Source organism: Microcaecilia unicolor, chromosome 3 (genome assembly GCF_901765095.1).
Source record: "Microcaecilia unicolor chromosome 3, aMicUni1.1, whole genome shotgun sequence".
Classification (NCBI taxonomy): Eukaryota; Metazoa; Chordata; class Amphibia; order Gymnophiona; family Siphonopidae; genus Microcaecilia; species Microcaecilia unicolor.
In genome coordinates, this window is record NC_044033.1 from 417,619,924 (window position 1) to 417,646,977 (window position 27,054).

Below are 27,054 nucleotides of genomic sequence, written 5' to 3' on the forward strand. Positions count from 1 at the left end.
GGGGAGAAAAGATAGAAAACAGATGGAAGGATGGGGAGAGAAAGAGGGAAACAGATGGGAGGATGGCCGAGAAAGAGGGAAAACAGAAGGATGGGGAGAGAAAGAGGGAAAACAGATGGGAGGATGGCAGAGAAAGAGGGAAAACGGAAGGATGGGGAGAGAAAGAGGGAAAACGGGAGGATGGCAGAGAAAGAGGGGAGATGGATGAAAGGATGCAGAGAGAAAGGGGAGAGACTGGAAGGATGTGGAGAGAGAAGGGACACTGAACAGAAAAGGGTAGAGTGATACAGAGACACTGGTTAGAAAGAGGGAGAGAGACATTAGATGGAAGGATCAGGAGAGAGGATAGATGGATGGAAGGATGGGGAGAGAAAGAGGGAAGACGCTGGATGGAAGGGTAGGGAGAAAGAAGTGACACTGGACGGAAGGATGCAGAAAGAAAGAGGGGAGACTACTGGAAGGATGGGGAGAGAGAGGGGAGACTGGAAGGATGGGGAGAGAAAGAAGAGAGCTGCTGGATGGAAAAGGAGAGTAGTGAAAGACTGGAGAATAAGAGGAAGGGGCATGGGGAGAACAAGGGTGAGAAAAAGATGAAAAGCCATAAGTAGATGAAGGAAATTAAAGAATGGATAGTAAGAATGAATTAAATCAGGACAGAGAGAGAGAGGCAGAAAAATATTGAAGAACGCAAAGAAAAAGGAGAGAAAAATGAGAAATGGCCAGGAAACCGTGGCAGAAGAGTTAAGCGAAAACGAAGGAAAGCAGAATCTAGAGACTGGGAGCGACACAATGAGAAAAAGTAAATGGCCATACAAGAAAGGTAAAGAAAATAATTTATTTTTAATTTAGGATAAAGTAATATGGTACCTGTGTTAATGAAGTTTCAGAGACCAATACTTCCTTCCTTAGGTCAGGCGAGGATACCGTAACAGCATTATACTGACCTAAGGCAGGAGGTTTTGGCCTCTGAAAGCTCATTGAAAAGGGTGTTAGGCTATTAAATAAATTTTCTGAAATCTGATGCACTGAAAAGCAGCACTTTACCCTGTGTGACAAATGCATCTGATTAGCGTGACTAAATTTTGCTGGGGGAGGGGGGTAGAGAGAAAATTTTGTGCCCACCCACTTTGGGTTCAGGCCCATCCAAAATTGGCAGTCTGGCTACGCCACTGACTCAGCCATCTACACGTGACTCTAGCATGTGGCTTTCTGCATTGGCCCCTTAGATTGTAAGCCCTCCCAGGATAGGGAAATACCTGTGTAATGCCTGGCTTGTCCCTCAGGGCCACTAGCTAAGCTCCCCAGGCCAGGCACCTGGGACCAGAAGTCATAAAACAGATTGTACTTCAGCCCATTGTACTGGCCCAATAGGCCAAGGAGTAATCCTTCTCTGGGCACTCTCAAGTCCACTCTCATTCAAAAACAACCAGCAGTTGTTGAGTTTGTGCACAGAATTTGCAAACTTTGTGTGCAGCATTTTGAAAATTTTTGTGCAGAATTCCAGCACTACACTGTGGCAGAAATCCTCTCTCTTATTCCAGCACTTCCCCATCTGTGCTTGGGTCTCTGGATGGGGGGATGGGGGGGGCAAGCAAGGACCATGTTCCCCTCAAACCCATTCCTTAATTCCTGGCTCTGATCAAATGGGCTGGCCCTTCCAACCCTCTCTCCCATTTCCCTAGAGCAAGGGCATTTTTTTGGGTGGGGGAGGGGGTCACGCCTGAATATAGCTCACCTTGCAGTACTGAAATGGAGTAAAATATGAACAAATATAGTTCCTGAAAAAATGTATGCATATTTTCTTTTAGTTGGCTGAATAGAATGTATTGCTACTTACATCTTAGGAAGTGTTTTTAACTGTTGGTTTTGCAAATGCAACTTCCTTATTGTGTGTCAATAGGAAAAAATGCACATTTCTCATGTTACAGCTCTTTGTTGTGCATTAGAGTAAAATGGTGCGCTTAAGTTTTAATAGGCTGGCTTTTAAATGTGTTCTGTAGCTTGTCTGAAACTTTATGTGTATATCTCTTTCACTAAAGATTGTTTCCTTCTTGCAACCTTCCTAATAAACTGCAAATGAAACTTCGCAGAAATCACTCCTTAAAGTGAGAAAGGAAACTATACCAGCGTAGTCGTGGCCGAGTGGTTAAGGCGATGGACTAGAAATCCATTGGGGTCTCCCCGCGCAGGTTCGAATCCTGCCGACTACGGACAAAATTTTTTTTTCCTCCAGCACACTGTTTCTTGTTTAATCTAGCGCTGCGCAGCACATTTTTTATTTTCTTTTCACAATGTTTTCCCTGCCCACCATGTGCACTTGCCAATCTAGCATTTCCCTCCCTCCTTCTTTCCTTGACTAGTTGCTATTGAGTAACACGGAGCACCCCTGATCAGCAGCAGCCGCCGTGCTCAGGCTCGTGATTGTCAGCCGGAGCCGCCAACGACCGCAGGACGCCGCCGGACGGAAAAGCGGAGCCGGGACTGTCTCTTCTGCTCCAGCCATGCCCACAGTCCTGGTCACCACGAGGTCAGTGCCCGTGCCCCAGCTCCGTTCGTAGTACACATCACCCCCTCTCCCCTGCCTTTCTTTTCAGGCTCCGTTCTTTTATTGGGTTTGGGAAGGTCGCTGCTAAAGAGCCCTAAAAAGCTCCGTGCGCCTGGGTTTACACAGAAGAATGCAAGTGTCCCAGCAGCAGCGCTGGTTGCAAGGCCGGAGAGCTTCCAGGTTTACAAGAGTTAAGAAACAGCTCGTGCAGGCCAAACCCCAGCCGATTTCTACTTCCCTTTGCTAAAGTGCAGCAGCAGCACTCGGATTCATTGAAATGCTAGGCTTTATCTCCTGCTGAATATGGAGTTGCGTGCGCTGGACTAACATACGCAGAAAACAGCTTGAAGTACACAGATCTTCACCCGTCTTCATATCCGCTCTATTAGACCACCCCTGTCTGTGCCCTTGCAAGTTGCCCCCGATAAAAAAGCTGTAGCACTGTACTGCGTTTTCAGGACAAGATGAGCTAAACATGTTGCATTCATTTTTGTTCTTCATGTAGTGTATGAGGAAAATGAATTTTATATGTATTTACCTCTTACACACGCACCAAGGGTAAGTCATAACTTCTTGAGAAAAGTCTAGCTGGTTTCTTATTGATTTGGGTGGAGCCTGGGATAGGGCAAAGAGCAATTCAGGAGAAGACAAGAAGAATAGCATTCAAACAACGTATACTACATAGGGTTTTAAAATGGAAACGGAAGCAAATTATTTAGGAATAAAAAGATTAGTATATCTGTATAAGATTGGGTTGATCTCTGCCACATCAGATTTCTGAGTGTAACACGAACTCGAATGGCTGTAGAGTAAAACAAAAACCAACCTGCTCTCCTCCCCCCCAACCAACCAACCAACCAACAAACAAACCAACCAAACTGTATTGTGACCTTTTTCTGGAGCCATATGGTAACCCCTGTACAATACAAACAATTGTTTGTTCCCCAGCATATTGAGACTCCTCTTCTCCCACACACTTTGGTGTTTGTTGCACGGTTTACCCCAAAAGGTTTTAGAAATTTGAGATGGAACACCTTTCAGTTGTGCAGAGAATTTCTTTTTCAAAACAAGATAAAAATAAAAAATCAACTAAATATATATGTATGTGTATACATTTTTTGTTTATATGTTTACCTTCTATAACTTGAAATTTGCATATCTATATATTCAGGTTTTAGACTTATTACTTGCCTATTCCAAATCCAAGCTCAAGGTATATCACAATCAGGTACATGAGTTGTTTCCCTGTCAACGTGAGCTTACAATCTAAGTACCCGGTTTACTAAGGTGCATTAGCATTTTTAACGCGCCTACAATTAGTGTGCGTACTAACCGTGTAGGTGCCTATAGGGATATTGTAGGCGCTTACACGGTTAATGCGTGTTAAAAACGCTAACACGCCTAGAACACAGCTTAGTAAACAGCGCCCTAAAAGGGCAGTTCTGTAACTGGGCACATGCAGTAGTAGGTCCAGCAATGAGCACCACTTACACGCCTAAGGGGGCCTTTTATAAAGCCAAACTAGCGTTTTTAGCTCGTGGTAAAAATCAGCTGGCTGTAAAGGCTGAGACACCCATAGCAGTGTAATTGGCCTCTGCTTAACATTATAATGTTAAGCAGAGGCGTCACATTGATCAACCGGGTGTAATGGCTCCCCCTTGACGAAGCACATATTGCGAAACAGGCAGTCTGTTGGGGTCGATGAGCGTACTGGTTTCAATAAGATAAGTGACACATAGCCTTATCTATTTATGCAATCTATTTATGCAGTGGGATAAGCAAGTAAAGACTAAGTTATTTGAGCATAGGTAGGTCGGGGGTAGAGTCTGTGATTAGAATATGTACACGCATAGGCGCCCGGTGTAAGAGGCTTGCCTCCCCAGCCACAAGTGCAGCAAGGGCGGGGCGGTGGGGGCGGAGCGCCCCGGGTGCAGCTCGTGAAGGGGTGCTCCGGTGCTGCCTTCAACATCCCCCCCTCCATCCTCCGACTAGTGTGATCGCTCTCCCCCTCCGCACTCCGCTCCTGGCTGTCACGTCTTTCAACTGCGAGGCTTCCGGTAGCAGCAGCATCAGCAATGTAAGCGCTGCTTTCAGCCTGCCCTGGAAGCACTCTCTGTACAGCTTCCCGCGTAGGCGGGACACAAGGCTTCCGGGGCAGGTTGAAAGCAGCGCTCGCTTACATTGCTGCTGATGCTGCTGCTAGAAGAAGCCTCGAAGTTGAAAGACGTGACAGAAGGTCTCCGCTTCCGATGAGTTCGATTTCCTGGTGCCTCTCAGGGGGATCCCCACGTTGCACATCATGCAGCAGGCTGTTTGGTGGCTGCCGCTGGAAAACCCCGTTTGATACCAGGAGGAGGATATTGAAGACTGGATAGGAATGGGCACAATCTTCCCAGTGGTGAAGCCAAAGAAAGTGTAGTGTGGGGAGGCATGTTCTTTTCCTTCAATTGCTGACCCTCCCAAGAAAAAGTCCAAGAGGTCATGCAAGCAGGAGTGGATCTGGTGGCCTAACATCCAGTGTATTGAAGGTAAAGGTCAGATGTGACATCTGAAAAGTGATACAGTGCGTTCTTGCTATTCAGGATGGTATGATTCTTAAAAACACTGTGAACCTCAAACTTGTTTATGGCATTTTAGCCCACATTAAACGTGAATTAGGGTGTTTTGTAGCTCTACATGAGAATTGTGATATTATGATCCCTTGTTTCATATTGTTGACGGTCTGCATTTTCCGTATGGGTGGTATATTGGTGTATTAGGGTCTGCCCAGTGTAATATTTACAGTAAGGTTCTGAGTGTGTTTTTGCACAAAGTTGTGCATAGTGTTTTGCAGTTGAGCGATTGTGGTTAGTACATGCTTTGAGCAACCACTTTATTCTTCACATATGATACATATCTAATATCTAAACTTAATAAAAGGTATTGTGACTTTTTGTTTTTATTTATTTATTTTTTCTGTGTGTTATCAGACAATTATGGATTTAAGCCCCACCCCAAACCCCGCGCCCTTTAGCCTCCCCAAACAGTTGGGCCACCGACCGCCTATGTGAACACGGGCAGAGGTTCACCACGGGAGTGAAGTGAAACCAGCCATGGTGATTATATGAGACTCAGCTCGTATAACATAACAGAGTTTGACTCCTGAAAATCCTCCACTACTTTTTTTGTTTTGTTTGGTATTTCTAGGATAAGCAGCATCAGGGGTGTAGCCAGACTTCCGTAGGAGGGGGGTCCAGAGCTCGAGGGGAGGGTGCACATTTTAGCCCCCCCCCCCCGCCGCCGCCATTGTCGCCCCCTCTGTCTCTGCCGACCACCCTCCCGCCGCGAACCCTCCCCTGCCGCCGCCTACCTTCCATTTTGCTGGCGGGGGACCCCACTCCCCGCCAGCCGACGTCCTCTCCGACCGTTCTGCTGCAGAGAAAAGTCTTCTTCCTTGCATGCTGACGTCCTGCACGTTGTACGTGCAGTATGTCAGACTCAGAGAAGAGTTCTGTTCTCTGAGGACGTCAGCATGCAAGGAAGAAGACTTTTCTCTGCAGTAGAACGGTTTTAAAAATGAAAATGAAAAGTTGCATACACACACTTCCTTCTCATCGCACATTGCTCCCCTCCCCTTCATACAGGTACCTACCTTTCTTCTCTCTTGCTGCATCCTTCCCTGTCATATACTTTCTGCTGTTAAACCTGTTACCCTTGACACACGGTCACCCATTTCTCTCCTCTCCTGCTGCTGTCCCTTCCCTCCACAGCACCCAAGTCCAGCATCTCTTCTCCCCTAGCAAACTGGTCCAGCATCTCTTCCCCCCACTCCCCACACACATTTTAGCTTAACATTTATCTGGCTTTCCATAGGATCTCCAGCAGCGAATCCCACATGCTTCTTGCCTTCACTTTGTTAAGTTATGCCAAGATAAAATAGGATAGGTAGGAGAGAGAAAGCGATGTTGGATTACAGAGGAGGGGTTAAAAATTTGGATCAGGATTAAAACATTTAATCTTGGTTAAAAATTAATCAAATTAATAATGCACTAAGGGGTCCTTTTACTGAGGCACACTGAAGAATGGCTTGCGGTAGTGTAGGCGTGCAGATCCATTTTTTAGCACGCCTGTAAAAAAGGCCTTTTTTTTGCCAAAAATGGACGTGCGGCAAAATCAAAATAAAATTGCCACATGTCCATTTTGGGTCTGAGACCTTACCGCCAGCCATTGACCTAGCGGTAAAGAATCCGGACGGTAATGACCTACATGCGTCAAATGCAACTTGGTGCACATCCGTTACACACACCTGAAAATAAAACATATTTTTCAGACGCGCCAAAAATGAAATTACCGCAAAAGCCATGGGGTAGTCGGGCGCTAACTCCATTTTGGCGCGCGTTGGGCACGCAAAGATGCTTATGCGGCTTAGTAAAAGGGCCCCCCCCCCAATGCCCACCCTTAGTTCTTATGAATAAGTACTGTTGATATGTTCTGCTTATTTTATTGTGAACTGCTTTAAAAATTTATAAAAGAGTTAAGCGGTATATCAAGTCAATAAATCAAATCAATTCTGCGACCACTCCTCGTGTTCTCTTAGATCATTGTTTTTGGTTTTGTGTACATATATTGCAGATCTTAGCATGAAGTCCTTGCCTTTGGGACACATTTATATTTTAGGGTGCACATAACTCTTCTACAGCCTCGTGCCAACATTTACTCATTTTTAACAACCATTGCAACATTTTTCACATTTTTCAATTGTGTCATGACATGTATACTGAAAAAAGCCAAGTGCGAGAAAAACAGATGATCCAGTTCATTTTCTCCCAAGTCACGTCTGAGCTTATTGTTGTCAAAACGAGAGATTCCTCTCATGTATGTCTCACAGAGCGTCAAATGTTGTAGGCCTAGTTAGGGTATATACATGGATTCAACAATTCCGAGTGAAAAGCTGAAAGCGCCCATGCACGTAACTTTTGTTTTGGTCTTAGGCAAATTCAGAATTCTCACACTGGGATAGATGTGTCTGTCCCGGAGTATGAAGAGATTCGTGGGAAGATGATGTCTGGCCATGTAGAGTATCGCATTCTGGTCGTCACCTGGTTCGCTGCATTCAAATCTGCAAAGCACAAGCCTGAAGATGTGGTTCAGTTTGTGGTGAGTAGCTCGCGCTTTTCCCTTTGGGTGTACAATGAGAAAAAAATCGTTGATAATATCAGGTTCAGCATATTTTCCTTTTATTGTTGGGCGATATTATTAATTCTGACATTTTGTGTAGGGATACTGGAACAGGATTACATTTTTAGCTACAGATCAAAATGTATCAAGGAAACCAAAACAGCAGATATTGTCACTCTGATAGAGCTAACTTGTCTACATGATATTAATGGGATTGAGTGAATACAAAGGAAAGGAATTTTTTGCAGATAATAGTACCTTTTATTAGAAACAGTACATAACAGCAGTTAAAAGTCCATCCAGTGTGTTCATCCATTCCTCCTGCTCTGCTTGCACATGCTTTCTTGAATTCTGATGCTTTCCTTGTCTCCTCTGGAGGCTGTTCCATGCACCCACCCCTTTTTTTATAAGGAAATATTTTCTCAGATTAGTCCTGAGCCATCTTTGTTCTAGAGCCTCCTTTCCATTGAAAGAAGTTTACCTCCAGGGTATTTATTCCTTGGAAGTATTTAAGTGTGTCTGTCTTATTTCCCCTTCTTTCCATTCCTCCAGGGTATACATGTTTACATAGTAACATAGTAGATGACGACAGAAAAAGACCCGCACGGTCCATCCAGTCTGCCCAACAAGATAAATTCATATGTGTATACCTTACCTTGATTTGTACCTGTCTTTTCAGGGCACAGACCGTATAAGTCTGCCCAGCAGGATTCCCCGCCTCCCAACCACCAGTCCCGCCTCCCATCACCGGCTCTGGCACAGACCGTATAAGTCTGACCTCCACTATCCTCGCCTCCCAACCATCAACCCCTCTTCCCCCCACCTGCTCCGCCACCCAATTTCGGCTAAGCTTCTGAGGATCCATTCCTTCTGCACAGGATTCCTTTATGTATGTCCCACACATGTTTGAATTCCGTTACCGTTTTCATCTCCACCACCTCCCGTGGGAGGGCATTCCAAGCATCCACCACCCTCTCTGTGAAAAAATACTTCCTGACATCTTTCCTGAGTCTGCCCCCTTCAATCTCATTTCATGTCCTCTCGTTCTACCGCCTTCCCATCTCCGGAAAAGATTTGTTTGCAGATTAATACCTTTCAAATATTTGAACGTCTGTATCATATCACCCCTGTTCCTCCTTTCCTCCAGGGTATACATGTTCAGGTCAGCAAGTCTCTCTTCATACTTCTTGGAACGCAATTCCCATACCATTCTCGTAGCTTTTCTTTGCACCGCTTCCATTTTTTTAACATCCTTCGCAAGGTACGGCCTCCAAAACTGAACACAATACTCCAGGCCTCACCAACGACTTGTACGGGGCATCAACACTTCCTTTCTTCTGCTGATCACATCTCTCTCTATACAGCCTAGCAACCTTCTCGCTACGGCCACCGCCTTCTCACACTGTTGCGTCGCCTTCAGATCCTTGGATACTATCACCCCAAGATCCCTCTCCCCCTCAATACCTATCAGACTCTCACCGCCTAACACATAAGTCTCTTGTGGGTTTCTACTCCCTAAGTGCATCACTTTGCATTTCTTCGCATTGAATTTTAATTGCCAAACCTTAGACCATTCTTCTAGCTTCCTCAGATCCTTTTTCATGCTTTCCACTCCCTCCCGGGTGTCCACTCTGTTGCAAATCTTAGTATCATCCGCAAACAGGCAAACTTTACCTTCTAACCCTTCGGCAATGTTACTCACAAATATATTGAACAGAATCGGCCCCAGCACCGATCCCTGAGGCACTCCACTACTCACCTTTCCCTCCTCCGAGTGAACTCCATTTACCACCACCCTCTGGCGCCTGTCCGTCAACCAGTTCCTAATCCAGTTCACCACTTCGGGACCTATCTTCAGCCCATCAAGTTTATTTAAGAGCCTCTTGTGGGGAACCGTGTCAAAAGCTTTGCTAAAATCTAAGTAGATTACGACTATAGCATGTCGATGATTCAATTCTCCAGTTACCCAATCAAAGAATTCAATGAGATTCGTTTGGCACGATTTCCCTCTGGTAAAACCATGTTGTCTTGGATCTTGCAACTTATTGGCTTCCAGGAAATTCACTATCCTTTCCTTCAGCATTGCTTCCATTACTTTTCCAATAACCGAAGTCAGGCTTACCGGCCTGTAGTTTCTAGCTTCTTCCCTATCACCACTTTTGTGAAGAGGGACCACATCCGCCGTTCTCCAATCCCTCGGAACCTCTCTCGTCTCCAGGGATTTATAACAAATCTTTAAGAGGACCTGCCAGAACCTCTCTGAGCTCCCTCAATATTCTGGGGTGGATCCCGTCCGGTCCCATGGCTTTGTCCACCTTTAGCTTTCCTAGTTGTTGATACACACTCTCTTCTGTGAACGGTGCTCTATCCACTCCATTCTCAGGTGTACTTTTGCCAGTCCCTTGTGGTCCTTCTCCAGGATTTTCTTCAGTGAAAACAGAACAAAAATATCTATTTAGCAAATTGGCTTTTTCTTCATCATTATCTACATAGCGTTTCGCTGTATCTTTTAGTCTCACAATTCCCTTTTTAGTCATTCTCCTTTCACTAATATACCTGAAGAAATTTTGTCGCCCCTCCTTACATTTCTAGCCATTTGTTCTTCCGCTTGCGCCTTCGCCAGACGTACCTCTCTCTTGGCTTCTTTCAGTTTCATCCGGTATTCCTTCCTGTGTTCCTCTTCTTGAGATTTTCTATATTTCTGGAACGCCAACTCTTTAGCCTTTATTTTCTCAGCCACTTGCTTGGAGAACCATATCGGTTTCCTTTTTCTCTTGCTTTTATTTACTCTCCTTACATAAAGGTCTGTGGCCCTATTTATTACTTCTTTCAGCCTGGACCACTGTCCTTCCACTTCTTGTATGTCCTCCCAGCCCATCAGCTCCTTCCTCAGGTATTCCCCCATTTTACTAAAGTCAGCACGCTTGAAATCCAGGACTTTGAGTTTAGAGTGGCTGCCCTCCACTTCAGCTGTCATATCAAACCAAACCGTTCAATGGTCACTGCTTCCCAGGTGTGCACCCACTTGGACATTTGACACACTATCCCCATTTGTGAGCACCAGATCCAGCGTCGCTCCCTCCCTCGTGGGTTCGGTTACAATTTGTCTGAGCAGAGCACTTTGGAAAGCATCCACGATCTCTCTACTTCTTTCCGATTTCGCAGACAGAACCTTCCAATCTACATCCGGCAGATTGAAATCTCCCATTAACAGAACCTCTTTTTTCTTTCCTAATTTTTGAATATCTGCGATCAGATCTTTATCTAGTTCCTCTAATTGTGTCGGGGGTCTGTAGACAACACCCACGTGGACAGAGGTTCTATCATCTCTTTTTAAGGTGATCCATATCTCTTCTTCCTTTCCCCAGGTCCCTGTCATTTCAGTCGCCATGATATCATTCTTCACATACAGAGCTACTCCTCCACCTTTACGACCCTCTCTATCCTTCTTCCTAAATAGATTATAGCCTGGTATGTTTGCATCCCATTCATGGGAACCATTGAGCCACGTCTCCGTGATTGCAACAACATCTAAGTCTGCCTCCAACATCAGGGCTTGAAGGTCATGAACTTTATTGCTTAGACTACAAGCATTTGTGGCCATCGCTTTCCATCTATATTTCCTGGTATGTGTTTCAACATTAGTGATTTGGGGGTGTCTTTTCACTTTGGGTACCTTCATATCTTTTTGTTCCAACTTTATTGCTTTTTCCTCTGCCTCAGTTCTATTTTCAGGAGCATCACAGTGCTGTAATGGAGCAAATTAATTCTTCAGTGGCAACACTTGTGCGGGTGGATGCTTCTGTGTCACATGACGAAGTCTGCCTGAGCCTACTGTGAACCATCTGTTCTTATGTGGTTTTATTCTTTGAGGCAGTGGTGAGAAGTTATTATTCTGTGCAGTCTTAGAAGCTGCTTTAATTGCATCCAATTCTTGCATTACTTTACTGAGCTCTTGTTTTAAATTAGATAGCTGAAGACAGATAGGACAAGCTTTAAGTCTCCAGATGATTGGCCTTGAAACTAAAGCACCACAATTATTGCAGAGAATAAAAGTCATCCTGATTGGTTGAAATGGGTATGAACAGGTGTACTATGTTGGGGTTAACAGTCTGCAAGACTGCCTGTGTATGATTGAGGAGTAAAGTTAATGAGGTTTGGTTTGTCTATAAATGAGTGGAAAACCCTGGGGTGGGTGGGATTATAAGTCCCAGTGTGTCGGCTAAATGCTGTTATCAAAGAAATTCTGAAGATGGGACCAGAAATGGTACAGTCTGATCAAAGAATTTTCAATTGATTTAACTTTCAAAATTGCCCTAGAATATAACTTTCCTTTTGTAAATAAATCTAAAAATTCCCAATAATTATAGCAGTTTCAGCAATGTAAAATGCAACTTTAGAGCCACAATGCAATGCAATGCAATGCAATGCAGTTTGAACAGCCTGTCCTCTCTATCAGAGCTTGCCAGGAAAAGAAAGAAAGAGGTTTCACAGGGCAAATTAATTAATTAAGCAATAAGCATTAAATTAAAGAGAATATCAGGTATCTCACCTATAGCCAGAAAGTTGAGAAGTTCGGAATTTAAAAGGTCATCTGTCTGTCTCCAAATGCTGTGTGATGAAGACCAGTGATCATTTTAGTAGGAATATTTTCAAGACTGGCTCTATCCCTTTATACCCTTTGGAAGGTGCAGTCTCCAGAAATGTACACAGTACTCTAAGGGGGTCTTTTACTAAGCGACGGTAAGCCCAACGCGGGCTTACTGCTCGCTAAACCGGATGTATCGCTGGGCTACCCACCCCCAGCGTGCACCATTTCCGGCATTACAAAAATATTTTTATTTTTGTAGCACCAGGTTCAACACATACAGAGAGAGAGAGAGAGAGAGAGAGAGAGAGAGAGGGGTAAGGCATTCCAGAGTGACAGTGCCAGCAAAAAGAAGGCACTGGGCCTGGTGGATTCCCAGCAGGCTTGGGAAAGTCTAGGAAGCACCACCCTGCAACTATTCATAGAATGAAGAAAATGAGTAGGGACATAAAGAATAGTGAAGGAAGATAAGTAGGTAGGAATGCCGGTGTGTAGGGCTGTGTACATAAGTGTCAATATCTTAAATTTGATTCTGAATTCAGTGGGTAACCAATGTAATGGAAGAAACAACAATGTAGCATGATCTCACTGTTTAGCATGGCATAGGATATGGGCTTACATGTTTTGTAAGGTTTATAGTCTCTTTAACTCATGCTTTGGTATTTCTGCATAAATAGTGTTGCAATAGTCGAGAAGGAATGTAATAAAAAGCATGAAATAATGTATGTAGTGAATCATTATCCAAATAGCTGCGAACTGACTGCAGGTGCCACAGCTCTGAGAATCCTGTTATGTAAAACTGATGAAATCTGTTGTGTGAGAGAGACTAGAATCAAGAATTACTCCCAAATAACAGAAAGAATCAACTGGGGATACATGCAAATCAAAGAGAGTAGGACTGAGATCCAGTAGAGGAGAATGACCAGTGAGCCAGCAGGCAGTCTTTTTGCCTGGACTTAATGCAAGATGGTGATTATGAAGCCAAATGGCAACATTCTTTAGGCAAGACTGAAGGGGGAAAAGATCAAGGGAGTCAGAAGTGGTGTAGTGAATAATAACGTAATAGTAGGCGCTGATGCCATATGTCTGTATGAGTATGATCAAAGGGCTAATGAAAAGGTTCAATAATGTTGGGGAGAGGATGAAGCCCTGAGAGGCTCTACAGGTGAGAGGGTATATACTGGATAGAGATGATGACATGGAAATTTGATATGAACGTTTTTGTAGGAAAGAGGTAAACCAGTCAAGAACAGAATCTGCAACACCTATAGAAGAAAGACGATGAAGTAACAATGTGTGATTGATGAGGTCAAATGCAACAGAGAGATTTAGTCATACTGCAGAAGCTATGAAACCTCCATCAGATTTAATGTGGACCTCGCTGAGAAGGACTGCAAGAACTGTCTCAGTGCTGAAACCGGAGCAAAAGCCTGATTGATGAGGATGTAGAGTGTTCACTGAATCAATATGAGTTTATAATTGTGAAAAGACAACAAACTCTGTTAATTTGAGAGCAACTGTAGAATAGAAATTGGATGGTAGTTCATTGGAATGGAAGGATCTAGTGAGGCCTTCCTCAGTATAGGACGGATGATGATAATTTTCCACAAACATAATACAGTACCCGTAGAGAGTCTATTAGTCATGACATGGTGTGCAAACAGCAAAAGACCAAGGGAGTGTAGTTCCAACCAAGCAGAGGAAAAAGAGTCAAGAGAGCAGGTAGAAAGTACAAAGACTAGGGGACACTCGAGGAAGTTACATAGAAAATACTTTTAAAACAAATAGGAGGAAATATTTTTTCACTGAATGAATAGTTAAGCTCTGGAACTCTTTGCCAGAAGATGTGGCAATGGCGGTTAGTGTATCTGGGTTTAAAAAAGGTTTGGACAAATTCCTGGAGGAAAAGTCCATATTCTGCTATTGAGACAGACATGGGAAGCAACTGCTTGCCCTAGGATTTGTAGTATGGAGTGTTGCCTCGATTTGGGTTTCTGCCAGGTAAGTGAGTGACCTGGCTTGGCCACTGTTTGGAAAACAGGATACTGGGCTAGATGGACCATTGGTCTGACCCAGTATGGCTACTCTTATGTTCTTATGTACGATGGTAAATTAAACAATATCAAGAGAGACCTGTGCACTTGAGATGAAAGAGAAGAGGACGGTGTAGAATCTGCCATGACAGGGGAGAAAGAACTTTAGAACAAAAACATTGGGCTAAAGTGTCTGGTGAAGGAGAATCACTAGTAGTGGTTGAGGGATGAGTCCTTGTGAGTTTACTGCATATGCCTTGTAGCACTATAGAAATGATAAATAGTAGTAGTAGTAGTTTAGAGAATATGGAAAACAGTTAAGTCAGCCCTGGGTGTGAAAGAGAGAGAAGTTCAGAGTAGCTTATCACATGTTTGAGGGTTTTTTTTTTTCCTTTGGAACTTTTTTTAGCTGTTTCGTTAAGTCTGCAAGTCCTGGGTTACAACAAGTAGGAATCTCAAGTTTAGAGGCAACTAGCAACATTAAAATAATCTCTGGTGTGTACTTAACAAATTATGTATCCACTGTAACTATTCCACATAAACAGCATAACACAGAGGGATAAGGTAAAGGAGGTGTCATCTTCTGTGGCCAATGACAGTGACATCTGTCAGTGGGGGCCACAATTTAGTAGTCAAGTGTTACTAAATTTGATTTTGGTCTGTCAAGCATGAATATCTTATGTTGGCTTCAGGTTTCCTTACACACAAAATTGCTGTAGATTTTCTCTAAGGTTCCCTAATGAAGTATGCAGTATAAATTGTGTTTTGGTTTGCATAGGGACTTTGACAAGCTTTTGTTCTTTAGCATGCTTTAATGGTGTAGCTGAGACTGTAGTGGGTTTGCTGGAGCTTGACCTGTGGATGGGTGATAGGCAGATCGATAGGGAGACAATGGGAGCCTCAGCTGTCAAAAAACATGCTATAAAATTGTCCATATAGGCCATCTTAAGTTAGTGCACTCTCCGACAAACATATGGTTACCTATACCCTAAACACTGTAAGCATGACAAAGGCAAGCTGGCGCAATATGCCAATCATGTGGATTGTTGAATCAATGAGACAGATGTGAGGCGGCCTCCTAAAAGCTGACAGTGGCTTAATCAGCCATGATGGTGATGGTGAGGATCTGACAAGTCAGACATGCTTCAGAAATTGTCAAAGGGTTTACCTCTCATAAATGTATCTCTAACAGTGAAGAGAAGAAATGTAATTTGGTTTAGCCACACTGCAGATACAAGATGCTTACCAGTTTTGCTTGAAAACCTATGGCAGCCTTTCAGACTTTTTCCCATTATTGTATTTGCACCCTAAAAATGTTCCCCTCAGCCCCTTTAAATGATCTGCAACTGAATGGATAACATTTTAGGGTACAAATACTGGATAAATCCAAATAAATGGATACAATGATCATCTGCCAGCTTAATCTTAACATGGAATGTGACTTTGGCAGTGGTGGAGAAGAGATTTAGAGAAACATCCAAGCCCTTTATGTTTAAAATAATTGTGGGGTTTTCTTTTTAAACACACTCCATAATTTTAAAATTTTGAAAATGAGATACACATGGGATCATGTGCTTTACTAAAATGAAGAATAAATGCTTGTAATGATGTGTTAAATTAATCTGGGTTGGGATTTTGGATTTAGCTCACAGAGGGTTTACAATCTAGGGGCCCTGTTTAATAACGTGTGCTATAGGCGCGTTAGCATTTTTTAACGTTCATTAACTGTGGACGCAGCCTATAATATCCCTATTGGCAACTACACGGTTAGTGCATGCTTTAATTGTAGGCGCATTAAAAACGCTAACGTGCCTTAGTAAACAGGGCCCTAAGGGGCCCTTTTACTAAGCCGCGTAAGCGTCTACACACGCCCAACGCATGCCAAAATGGAGTTACTGCCCGGCTACCGCATGGCTCTTGTGGTAATTTTTTATTTTTGGACGCATGTATCGGACATGCGCAGGTCATTACCATCCGTAGTCGCCCTAAATTTCTTCCTAAGGTGATTACTCCTTTTCGTCAGAATCAGTCAACTATTCTTCCAGTTTTCACGCCACCTCCGCATACGTCTGACTCAGATTAAACTGTATAGTCTGGACTGTGCTAGAGCTTTACGTATCTACTTTGCACCTCTGAATCTTTTCTAGTTGTCTTAGATCCTGTTTGAGATGGAATGACCAGAACTACACATAGTACTCAAAATGCGTTCACACCAGGGACCTATACAAAGGCATAACACTGTTCTTAGTTTTGTTCTTCATTCCCTTTGAATAATCCCTAATATTCTATTTGCTTTTTTAGCAACCACAGCACACTGGACTTAAAATTTCAAGTTGTTATCCACAGTGACTCCATGATCTTTCTCTTGAGTGGTGATTCCTAACTCAGAATCCATCATTCTGTGCCTGAAATTGGAATTATTTTCCCATTGAAAACTAGTCACAGATGTACTGAGCTGGTCCAACGAAAAATGGATTCTTATTTCTACATATACAAGTTGCAACCTTAATATTTGCCAGCAACCTCAATTTTGGCTCAAAATAATTTTATAATAATATAAGATGGCAACCTCAGTAATTGACTGAAAATAATTGACAGTAAAGGAGTCTTGATGTATACCATAATGATGCAACCTAAACACCTGAACCCTGCAATACAACGAAACTTATACCAGAACTGGAAAAAACATGACTCTACCTCCTTGACTAGCTAATTTACTTTGAGGGGCATAATCGAACGAAAACGTCTATCTCCATGGGCGTTTATCTCCAAGAACGGGTCCGTGAAGGGGCGGACCGAACCGTATTTTCGAAAAAAATAGACGTCCATGTTTTATTCGACAATTTGTGAGTTGGGCGTTTTTGCTTTTCAGCGATAATGGAAAATGAAAGCGCCCGGCTCAAAAACGAGTAAATCCAAGGCATTTGTTTGTGGGAGGGGCCAGGATTCGTAGTGCACTGGTCCCCCTCACATGCCAGGACACCAACCGGGCACCCTAGGGTGCACTTTTACAAAAACAAAAAAAAAGGTAAAAGAGCTCCCAGGTGCATAGCACCCTTCCCTTGTGTGTTGAGCCCCCCAAATCCCCCTCAAAACCCACTGCCCACAAGTCTACACCATTACTATAGCCCTAAGGGGTGAAGGGGGGCACCTACATGTGGGTACGGTGGGTTTGGGGGGGGGGGGTGGACGACTAAGCATTAAGCAGCACAATTGTAACAGGTAGGGGGGATGGGCCTGGGTCCACCTGCCTGAAGTCCACTGCACCCCCTAACAACTGCTCCAGGGACCTGCATACTGCTGCCAGGGAGGTGGGTATGACATTTGAGGGTGAAAATAAAAAGTTGTGATACATCATTTTTTGTGGTGGGAGGGGGTTAGTGACCACTGGGGGAGTCAGGGGAGGTCATCCCCGATTCCCTCTGGTGGTAATCGGGTCATTTAGGGCACTTTTTGGGGCCTTATTCGTGAAAAAACAGGGTCCAGGAAAAGTGCCCTAAATTCTAGCTATAAACGCATACTTTTTTTCCATTATCGGCGAAAGGCGCCCATCTCTGTTCGGGTGATAACCATGCCCCAGTCCCGCCTTCACCACGCCTCCGACACGCCCCCGTCAACTTTGTACGCTTCCGCGATGGAGTGCAGTTGAAAACGTCCAAGTTCGGCTTTCGATTATACCGCGTTATTCGTTTTTGTGAGATAAACATCCATCTCCCGATTTAGGTCGGAACTTGGGCGTTTTTCTCGTTCGATTATAAGCAAGTTTGTCACTCTTGAACTCTAACGCAATACCACTCTGTATTTCTCATTCCGGAATTGGCGATCACCATCACGGTATTATGTAAGCCACATTGAGCCTGCAAATAGATGGGAAAATGTGGGATACAAATGCAACAAATAAATAAATAAATATATCACCTTCTACAGCACAAACAAGTGGTTTACATTTATTATGTGCAGGTACTTTCTCTGCCTCTAGTGGGCTCACAGCAAATCAAACTAAGTAAAAAAAAATAATAAATAAGGAGGGCTTTTACTAAAGATTAGCTTGAGTTATCTGCAGCAGGGCCCACAGGAATAAAATGGGCCCTGCAGCAGATAACTCAAGCTAATCTTTTGTAAAAGACCCCCTAAATGAATAAAGGGGACCATCGGTTACATATGAAATCCTCAATTCACAAACGACTGTCTGTGTGATAGATATGTGATCGTATATCCAAAACCATCATCTGGTCTCTATGAAAAAATATTTTGCAATTCTGAAACTTGATTTACTAGCAGGTAAGTAACCCCAGACAGATAATGTTGCTTTAAATGCTAAAACCATCTGTCATTGGGATGAACCCATCAGACTCATTCTTCATTTGGGCATAAAAGCTACAAGATCCACACACACCAATAATTCCCCTCCAAGGTTATCACTGTATGTAGCAAAATAGCATGTACTAACCGATCCCAGATATTCGGCTCTAATTTATATGCTATCATGAAGGCCTCTTCAAATGCTGAATGGACTGATAAGGTACACCAGCGAGTACAAAAATCAACCTGGCAATTGATGTAGGCCAATATGAGTAAGACAAAGCACAAGTCAATTTGTCTTGTGGTGTTGTCCGATAGTGTAGCAATAGAATTAAGCCGCTTGCTTTTTGTGTTCCATTGTTAGTCAAGTTCTTTTAGCAAGAATTTCTTCCTATTTCAGTTTTTATATTTTCTTTTCTGTGATTGTGTTTCTGTTATGCAGAGGATTAGTAACTATTGATGGAGAGAGAGAACCTGGAAGGACCAGGCTGAGGGTTCAGTAGAAGCATTATTTACAAGAAAACAGGTAGCCAGGTGACTCACTAAATCCGGCACGGGATAAAAAAGAAGCAAATTGCCAAAAAATCTTTTATAAGAAGATGAATTTATTCACCACAAAAGTTTAAAACAGTCATAAGCCTAACACGACCATGTTTCGCCCTCCTAAAGGGCTGCATCAGGGGCTTGATATAATATCCAGTGGTGCAGTGCAAACAATTCCACCTACTGGACTAAAACAGCTGCTCTCTGCATGCTGTTTTATAGCGCCGGTGTGTACCCGGCGGTAATTGCGCAGTGTCGTTTGTTGTCCATTTACCGCCTGGTTACCACGGGAGCCCTTACTGCTACTTCAGTGGGTGGCAGTAAGTGCTTCCCCCTGAAATGGCTGCATGGCCATTTCTTGAAAAAAAAAAAAACAAAGACCTGCCTTTTACCCACTGCAGTAAAAGGGGACCTCAGCGCACATCAAAACCAGACACTGATGCCAGCGCAGGCCCCCTTTTGCCGCAGCTTCGACCCCTCAGAGCGCAGTTTATAGAATTAGTGCTCATTTTTTTAGCACTGAGTTTTCAGCGCCATATTTAGAATTTAGACCAAAGTGTTAAAGGGAAATCATTACAAAGTAAGGTAGAGAAAACAACAGAATACCAGCATTTTGGTGATGCTCAGTATTGTCCAGCATTTTGACAGGATACAACATAGTTAGATCCAGAACACTGGGTCAAGAACCACTGGACTGTATTAAAGAACAGGAGACTAGTTGGCTGTCTGCTGGATATTTTTTTTTCAATTTTATTTTTTATTAGCAATTTAAGGGCCCTGTTTACTAAGTCGCACTAGAGGCATGAAATGTTTTTAGCGCATGCCAACTGTGTAGATACCCATATTATTCCTATGGCTGTCTACATGGTTAGCACGCGCTAATTCTTACCACATTCTAAAAACGCTAGTGCACCTTAGTAAACAGGGCCCTAAAAAAATATGAGTTTAACTAACCATCTAATTATCCCAACTGACTCTGTACCACCCATCTTGTTCCCATCATGTATCTTCTCTTTGTCCCTCAACTATATGGTAAGCTGTATTGTAGAAATCCTTTAGCTTCATATCCCAACTGTTTGCAGGGCCGTGTTAGCGGCTGGCAGTGTGGTAATGCCAACACAGCCCGTTCAATTTGAATGTGCGGCTTTGTAAACAGGGGGACAAGTTACTTGAATGTTCTAATTCATGCTTATTAGGAGTATCATTAGTATTATGCTAACATCCTATATAATAATTTGCACCTCCAACATTCCATGTGTGGCTGCCTGGGTTCGTAACATCTCCTGATGTCAGCCAGCCTCCAGCGTTCCATTCCTCACTGTCCTGCCCTCGCGTCAAGACGTAATGACGTCAGAGGGCGGAACAGTGAGAGGGAAGGGAAGGGAATGCTGGAGGCGAGCTGACGTCAGGAGGGATGTTACGAACGAACGGAAGCCAGCGCCAGCCAGCCAGAGAACGTTCAGGTACAAATTGAGGGGAGGAGAGAATCGCGGGACATCGAGGGGAGGGAGGGAGGGAGGAAGGGGAGGGCAGAGGAGAATTTATGGACATGGATGGGATGGGAGGACAGTAGAGGAGAGAATCGCGGGACACGGATGGGAGGGCAGGGAAGAGGAGAATCGCTGGGCATGGGAGAGGAGGGAAGAATCGCTGGACATGGAGGGGGAGGGCAGTAGAGAGGGAAAATAAAAGCTTACACGACAGCCTACCTAGGGCCTGTTTCATTGTTGAGGAAACGGACATGGTTTCACTAGTTGTATTATATCTCTGGTATTTGAATTCCAGAGCTGTTAAATGTGTATATTTTTGATACTGTTTCATGGTAGTTCTATTATTAGGCTTCAATTTACTGTTTTCAAGTTTACCTCATTTTTTGTATTTATGTTTATACTTGGTTATTTTACTATTGTTATGTTTTTGACAAAATTGTAAGTTTTATGTTAAACTTTACCTGCTGTACACCACCTTTGGTGAATCTCTTTATAAAGACGGTTAATAAATCCCAATTAATAATAAATATTTTGATGCTATTACTGCTCTCTTTCCTGTTTCCCTGAGGAATATACAATATTTCAAATCCTAAATTAAGACAGAATGGATCACCAGAGGGCACTCAAGCACTGTCTGTGTTTCTATATCATTTGAAAGCATTCAACGCCTTTCCTTTGGGCAGCCATAGTTAAGTTTCTGAAAATGAAACATGAGCCCAATACAAACATAAATATCAGGTTGCACAGGGTGTTTCTCATATGTTGATCCCAGATCAGTTAATTGGTTGCCTCCACTTGAGCTATTGCAATAGCTCAGGTGAGTAGCTCTAGCTATTGATGTCAAGCTAACTTATCCAGATCAATAAAACCCAATCAGAAATTCTGAGTCCAAAGCTATATTCCCCTTTTTTACCTGCTGAAATTGTCCAGATAGAATGTGTCCTTTCTCTAGGTTGTGTTTAGGAACCTAGATACATTTTACCTCTGTGTTTCTGGACTAATACAGTGTCATGGATCACAATCCAAATCACCCTGCTTATCTTGAAAATGCCTGGGTGGGTTCTTTATTATAACAATGCAGAGCTCAGCTTCTCGCTAATTTTTCTGAGCTCTAAACATTAGGGGCCCGATATTCAAAAGGGTTTAACGGAACAGGAGAGGCTCCTGTCAAATTAAAGCTTGCTGAGCTGGTCATCCACCACTACTGAGCTGCGTTTGATTGGGTAGCGCTGCTGAAAATTGATTCTGACCACTGCAGCACTGTCTGGTAAATGACAGGGCAGTCTAGGGGCAGAGCACTGGTGGAGCTGGCACTTAACTGGTTAGCAGTGATATTCAGTCTGCTAACCAGTGAAGTCAGCGTATAAAGTTAGGGCAGCAAAAAGGCTGTGCTAATTGGGTACCAGGGTTGGTGCCCAATTAACTTCCAGATAACCACACTTACCAGATGTTCAGTTCCGGAGTCCGGACATGGCATAGCATTGAATATCTGGGCTTAGTTCAGCCTGTAACTGTCAGTGGCTTAAAACCACTGACTGTCAAAGGCTGAGTATTGGGCCCAAAAATATGTGCCACCTGTCTCTGTATGTATCTTTAATTAGCAAAGGTAGTTTAATGTTCTTTGTCTATGGAAAAGGTTAAAAAAAAGAAGAACAGAAAATACAAGGTTGTCCAGTGCTAGCTAATTAAACTAGCTGTTCTGTCCTCTGACAGCCTCGCACTAGTTTATAACGTGATCCTAAAATGTATGTAATGCTTTTACTGTTATTCTCAGTTCTAAGGACTATCATTGCTGCACTTTCTCATTGCAAAGATACATGAGCAATGCACTGTGGGTAATGTAATTCACAGGCAGTGCAACCACACTTGCTTGGCTGTGTAAGAACTGTTACCACTGGTTGTGAGGCTGCCCAGACCTCCTCCCTCTCTCTGCCAAGCTTGGCTCTTTTGTCTTCCTGCTACATTTCCTGGCCATTCTCACTATCTGTGTCCTGGGAGGTCAGCCAGGTATGACCTTTCCCCCCAATCGAGAGCCGTCCTCTAGGGCCACCCCTTGCTACCCGACGGCAGGCTCTGTCCCCATTGGTCTCTATCTGCTCCTCCCTGAGCCTGTGTGAAGCCTCAACACCTCTTTGTCCTTTCAGCCATGAGGCATTCCAACACCATCTAGCCAGAGCCATGGAGCACGGATCATCTCATTCCAGATAGCTCTGACCTGCTGAAACTCCCTGTAACGAACCTGGTTTTTACCTTGAAAATATCTCCTCTCTAATGAGATATTGCACATTCCAGTCACCATTTCTGCCTGTTCAACTATCCTTCCCCCCCCCCCCCCCTGCAATATATCTACCTCTCTTCAGATCTTCACCCCCTACAGCTCTCAGATTCAGGAGTCTCTGTGTCCTGGAGCAGCACCTCAGAACATCTATCTGTGAGTAAATTATCTGTGATTTATTCAATAAAAGAGACTTCATAAAAATAATAGAGACTTCGGGTGATTGGTGTGCCAAGGTTATACTCCAAGATGGGCCTTAAGTCATCTTGATGAAGCCTCAAGAGTCTTGATACTAGCACTTGGGTCCAGAAAGGGCAGGAAGATGACTGATCCCGATATGACAGTTTCTGCCCAATCAGCAAGTGGAATTGAGGGTGGTCCTTGGATAGGTGGCCCTCCAGGTCCTCCAAGTCATTCTTGTATACCGTCTGGGTAGGAGAAGAGGTAGGTACTTGTGAAGATGGCAAGATTAAAGAGTAGAGAATAAAAACAATGGACTAACATTACGATCTCTCAGCTAGAAGCCTGAGGAGTAAAAAGCAGTGCACAGGATAACAGTTTGGAAAAGATTATAAACTTTAGCAGTACACCTATGCATTGATCTGTGCTTTCACGTCTGATACCCTGTTTCCAAGTATGCACTATATGAGCCTCGCAACTTAATTAATATTTCTATCTTTTTGACATATTTGCATCTGTCAGAGCTCATTCTGGAATACCCTTCCTGTGTATCTTTGTCTAGAAAACACTTTTGAAAAGTTAAATGATGGGCTGAAGACCTTTCTGTTTCAGGATGCTTTCATTTGAAAGTCAGCTTATATGTGTCTTACTGTGGAACCCTAGTAGTGCTTCTCCACCGGTAGTGCTTCTCTATACCTTGGAGAGTTTTCTGATGTGCTGCATAAAATTCATAAGAACATAAGAATAGCCATACTGGATCACACCAATAGTCCATCTAGCCCAGTATCCTGCTTCCAACAGTGACCAATCCAGGTCACAAGTACCTGGCAGAAACCTAATTAGTGGCAACATTCCATGCTACCAATCCTGGGGCAAGCAGTGGCTTCCCCCATGTCCATCTCAATAGCAGACTATGGACTTTTCTTCCAGGAACCTGTCCAAACCTTTTTTTTAAACCCAGATTTACTAAGCGCTGTTACCATATCCTCTGGCAGAGAGTTCCAGAGCTTAACTATTCTTTCAGCGAAAAAATATTTCTTCCTATTGGTTTTAAAAGTATTTTCATGTAATTTCATTGAGTATCCTCTGGTCTTTGTACTTTTTGAAAGAGAGAAAAATCGATTCACTTCTACCTGTTCTACACCACTCAGGATTTTAAAGACCTCAATCATATACCCCCCTCAGCCGTCTCTTTTCAAAGCTGAAGAGCTGTAACACCTTTTTATCTTTCCTCATATGGGAGGAGTTCCATCCCCTTTATCATTTTGGTCGCTCTTCTTTGAACCTTTTCTAATTCTGCTATATCTTTTTTGAGATACAACGACCAGAATTGAACACAATACTGAAGGTGAGGTTGCACCATGAAGCAATACAGAGGCATTATAATATTCTTGGTCTTATTTTGCATCTATTTCCTAATAATTTCTGGCATCCAGTTTGCTTTTTTGGCTGTTGCCGCACACTGGACAGAAGATTTCAGCATATTGTCTACAATAAAACCAACATCTTTCTCTTGAGTGCTGACTCCTAAGGTGGACCCTAGCATCAGGTAACTATGATTTGGATTTTTCTTCCCAATGCGCATCACTTTTCATATGTCCACATTAAATTTCTGGATGCCCAGTCTTCCAGTTTTCTAAGGTCTTCCTGCAATTTTTCACAATCCACATGTGTTTTGAGAACTTTGAATAGTTTTGTGTCATCTGAAAATTTAATCACCTCATTCGTTGTTCCATTTTCCAGATCATTTATAAATATGTTAAATAGCACCGGTCCCAGTACAGATCTCTGTGGCACTCCACTCTCCTCCACTGAGAAAAATGGCCATTTAGCCCTACCCTCTGTTTTTTGTCCATTAACCAACTCCTAATCCACAGAAGGACATGTTGAGGCATATTTTCAAAGCACTTAGCCTCCCAAAGTTCCATAGAAACCTATGGAACTTAGCCTCCCAAAGTGCTTTGAAAATATGCCTCAGAGGCATTTTCGAAAGAAACGTCTAAGTTGGGATTTGGACATCTTTGTAAAATGTCCAAATCAGGAGGGGGTGGGGGGAAGGTCATTTTTGAAAAAAGATAGATGTCCATCTATCATTTCAAAAATATGAAGGACGTCCTTGGGTTTGGACGTCCTTAGATTTGGATGTCTTTGACTTTCAGCGATTTTCGAAACCAAAGGTGTCCAAGTCAAAAATGTCCAAATGCAAGCCATTTGGATGTGGGAGGAGCCATCATTTGTAGTGCACTGGTCCCTCTGACATGCCAGGACAGCAGTCGGGCACCCTAGGGGGCACTACAGTGGACTTCATAAAATGCTCCAAAGTACATAGCTCCCTTACCTTGTGTGCTGAGCCCCCCAAAACCCACTACCCCCAACTGTACACTACTACCATAACCCTTACAGATGAAGGGGGGCACCTAGATGTAGGTACAGAGGTTTTGTGGTGGGTTTTGGAGAGATCGCTGTTTCCTCCACAAATGTAACAGGTAGGGGGGTATGGGCCTGGGTCCACCTGTCTGAAGTGCACTACACCCACTAAAACTGCTCCAGGGACCTGCATGCGCTGTCATAGACCTGAGTATGACATCTGAGGCTGGCAAGTAATATTTTTAATAATGTTTTTGAGGGTGGGATAGGGTTAGTGACCACTGGGGGAGTAAGGGGAGGTCATCTTCGATTCCCTTCATTGGTCATCTGGTCATTTCGTGCACTTTTTTGTGCCTTATTCGTAATAAAAACAGGTCCGGGTGAAAACGTCCAAGTTTTACTCATGGACGTCTCTGCTTTTTTCCATTATGGGTCAAAGATGTCCAAGCCTTAGGAACGCCCAAGTCCCGCCTTCATCATGCCTCCTATACGCCCCCTTGAAATTTGGACGTCCTTGCGACGGACTTCAGTTAGAGACGTCCAGAATCAGGTTTTGATTATACCGATTTGGACGTCCAAGTGCCAATTTATGTCACTTTTTGGACGTCCATCTCTTTCAAAAATGAGCCTGATAGTGCCTTGTAATGCAGACAGATGTCTTGGACCTCAATATCCACATATTATAGAGCCCATGATGTATTATATATAATCTTTTTCAGTAAGCATAACATAAGATTCTTTGTTCTATAAGTTATAAATAATGGCAGTATAGACAGTGTTGATGCGCTATGACATGCTTAATGATGCTTTTTATCTTGTCTTTCTATCTATTTATCTTCTGTATCATTTTATGTTTTTCAGGTCTCTAAAAAGTATAGTGAGATTGAAGAGTTTTACCATAAACTGACTTCTCATTATCCACATATATCTGTTCCACCAGTACCAAGGAAAGTATTATTTGTTGGAGAATCTGATATCAGAGAGCGAAGAGCAGCATTTGATGAGATCATGAAGTTTATCTCCAAGGATAAGGATCTTGCGACCAGTTCCCTATTTCTAGAATTCTTAGGTAACTTTAAATATATTAATTCAGAAGATAGAAAAAAAACTTTGGTGTGCTTAATAAATTGCCTGTCTTTACTTTCAAAATCTCCAAATCTCATAAAGCTGATATATATGCAATTGATTTTGCATAGACCTTTGTTGCAATGGTGTGTAAACTTAGCTAGGTCTAGTTGTTTTCGATACAGAATAGTGATAAACTATAGTCTTTCATGGAACAATGAAATAGGTAAAAGTAGTCCTCTGTACACGAGTATGAAATCATGAATGAATTATGGGGGCCACCACTTGGTTGATGTTTTTTTGGCAGACTTATAAGAACATAAGAGTAACCATTCTGAGTCAGACCAATGGGCCATCTCACCCAATATCATGCTTGCAACAGTGGCCAATCGAGTTCACAAATACCTAGCAGAATTCCAAAGAGTATCAAGTTCCATGCTACCAATCCCAGAGATAAATAGTGTCTTTCCCCATGTCTACCTTAATGGCAGATTATGGACTTTTCCTCC

The 27,054-nt window shown here is 43.2% G+C and overlaps 1 protein-coding gene and 1 non-coding gene across 2 annotated transcripts in view; both read left to right on the top strand.

Moving 5' to 3' along the window:
- The first annotated feature begins 2,128 nt into the window (after positions 1–2,128).
- On the top strand, positions 2,129–2,210 carry TRNAS-AGA. Its single transcript has one exon. It is a non-coding gene; the product is annotated as a tRNA-Ser (tRNA).
- Positions 2,211–2,254: 44 nt separating this feature from the next.
- Positions 2,255–27,054, top strand: part of HS1BP3 (HCLS1 binding protein 3) — a 149,157-nt gene continuing 124,357 nt past the window's right edge. The window contains exons 1-3 of the mRNA XM_030195587.1: positions 2,255–2,527; positions 7,516–7,681; positions 26,342–26,549. Of these exons, the coding sequence (XP_030051447.1) occupies positions 2,502–2,527; positions 7,516–7,681; positions 26,342–26,549 (400 nt within the window). The 5' untranslated portion in view covers positions 2,255–2,501. The remainder of the gene's footprint in view (positions 2,528–7,515; positions 7,682–26,341; positions 26,550–27,054) is intronic.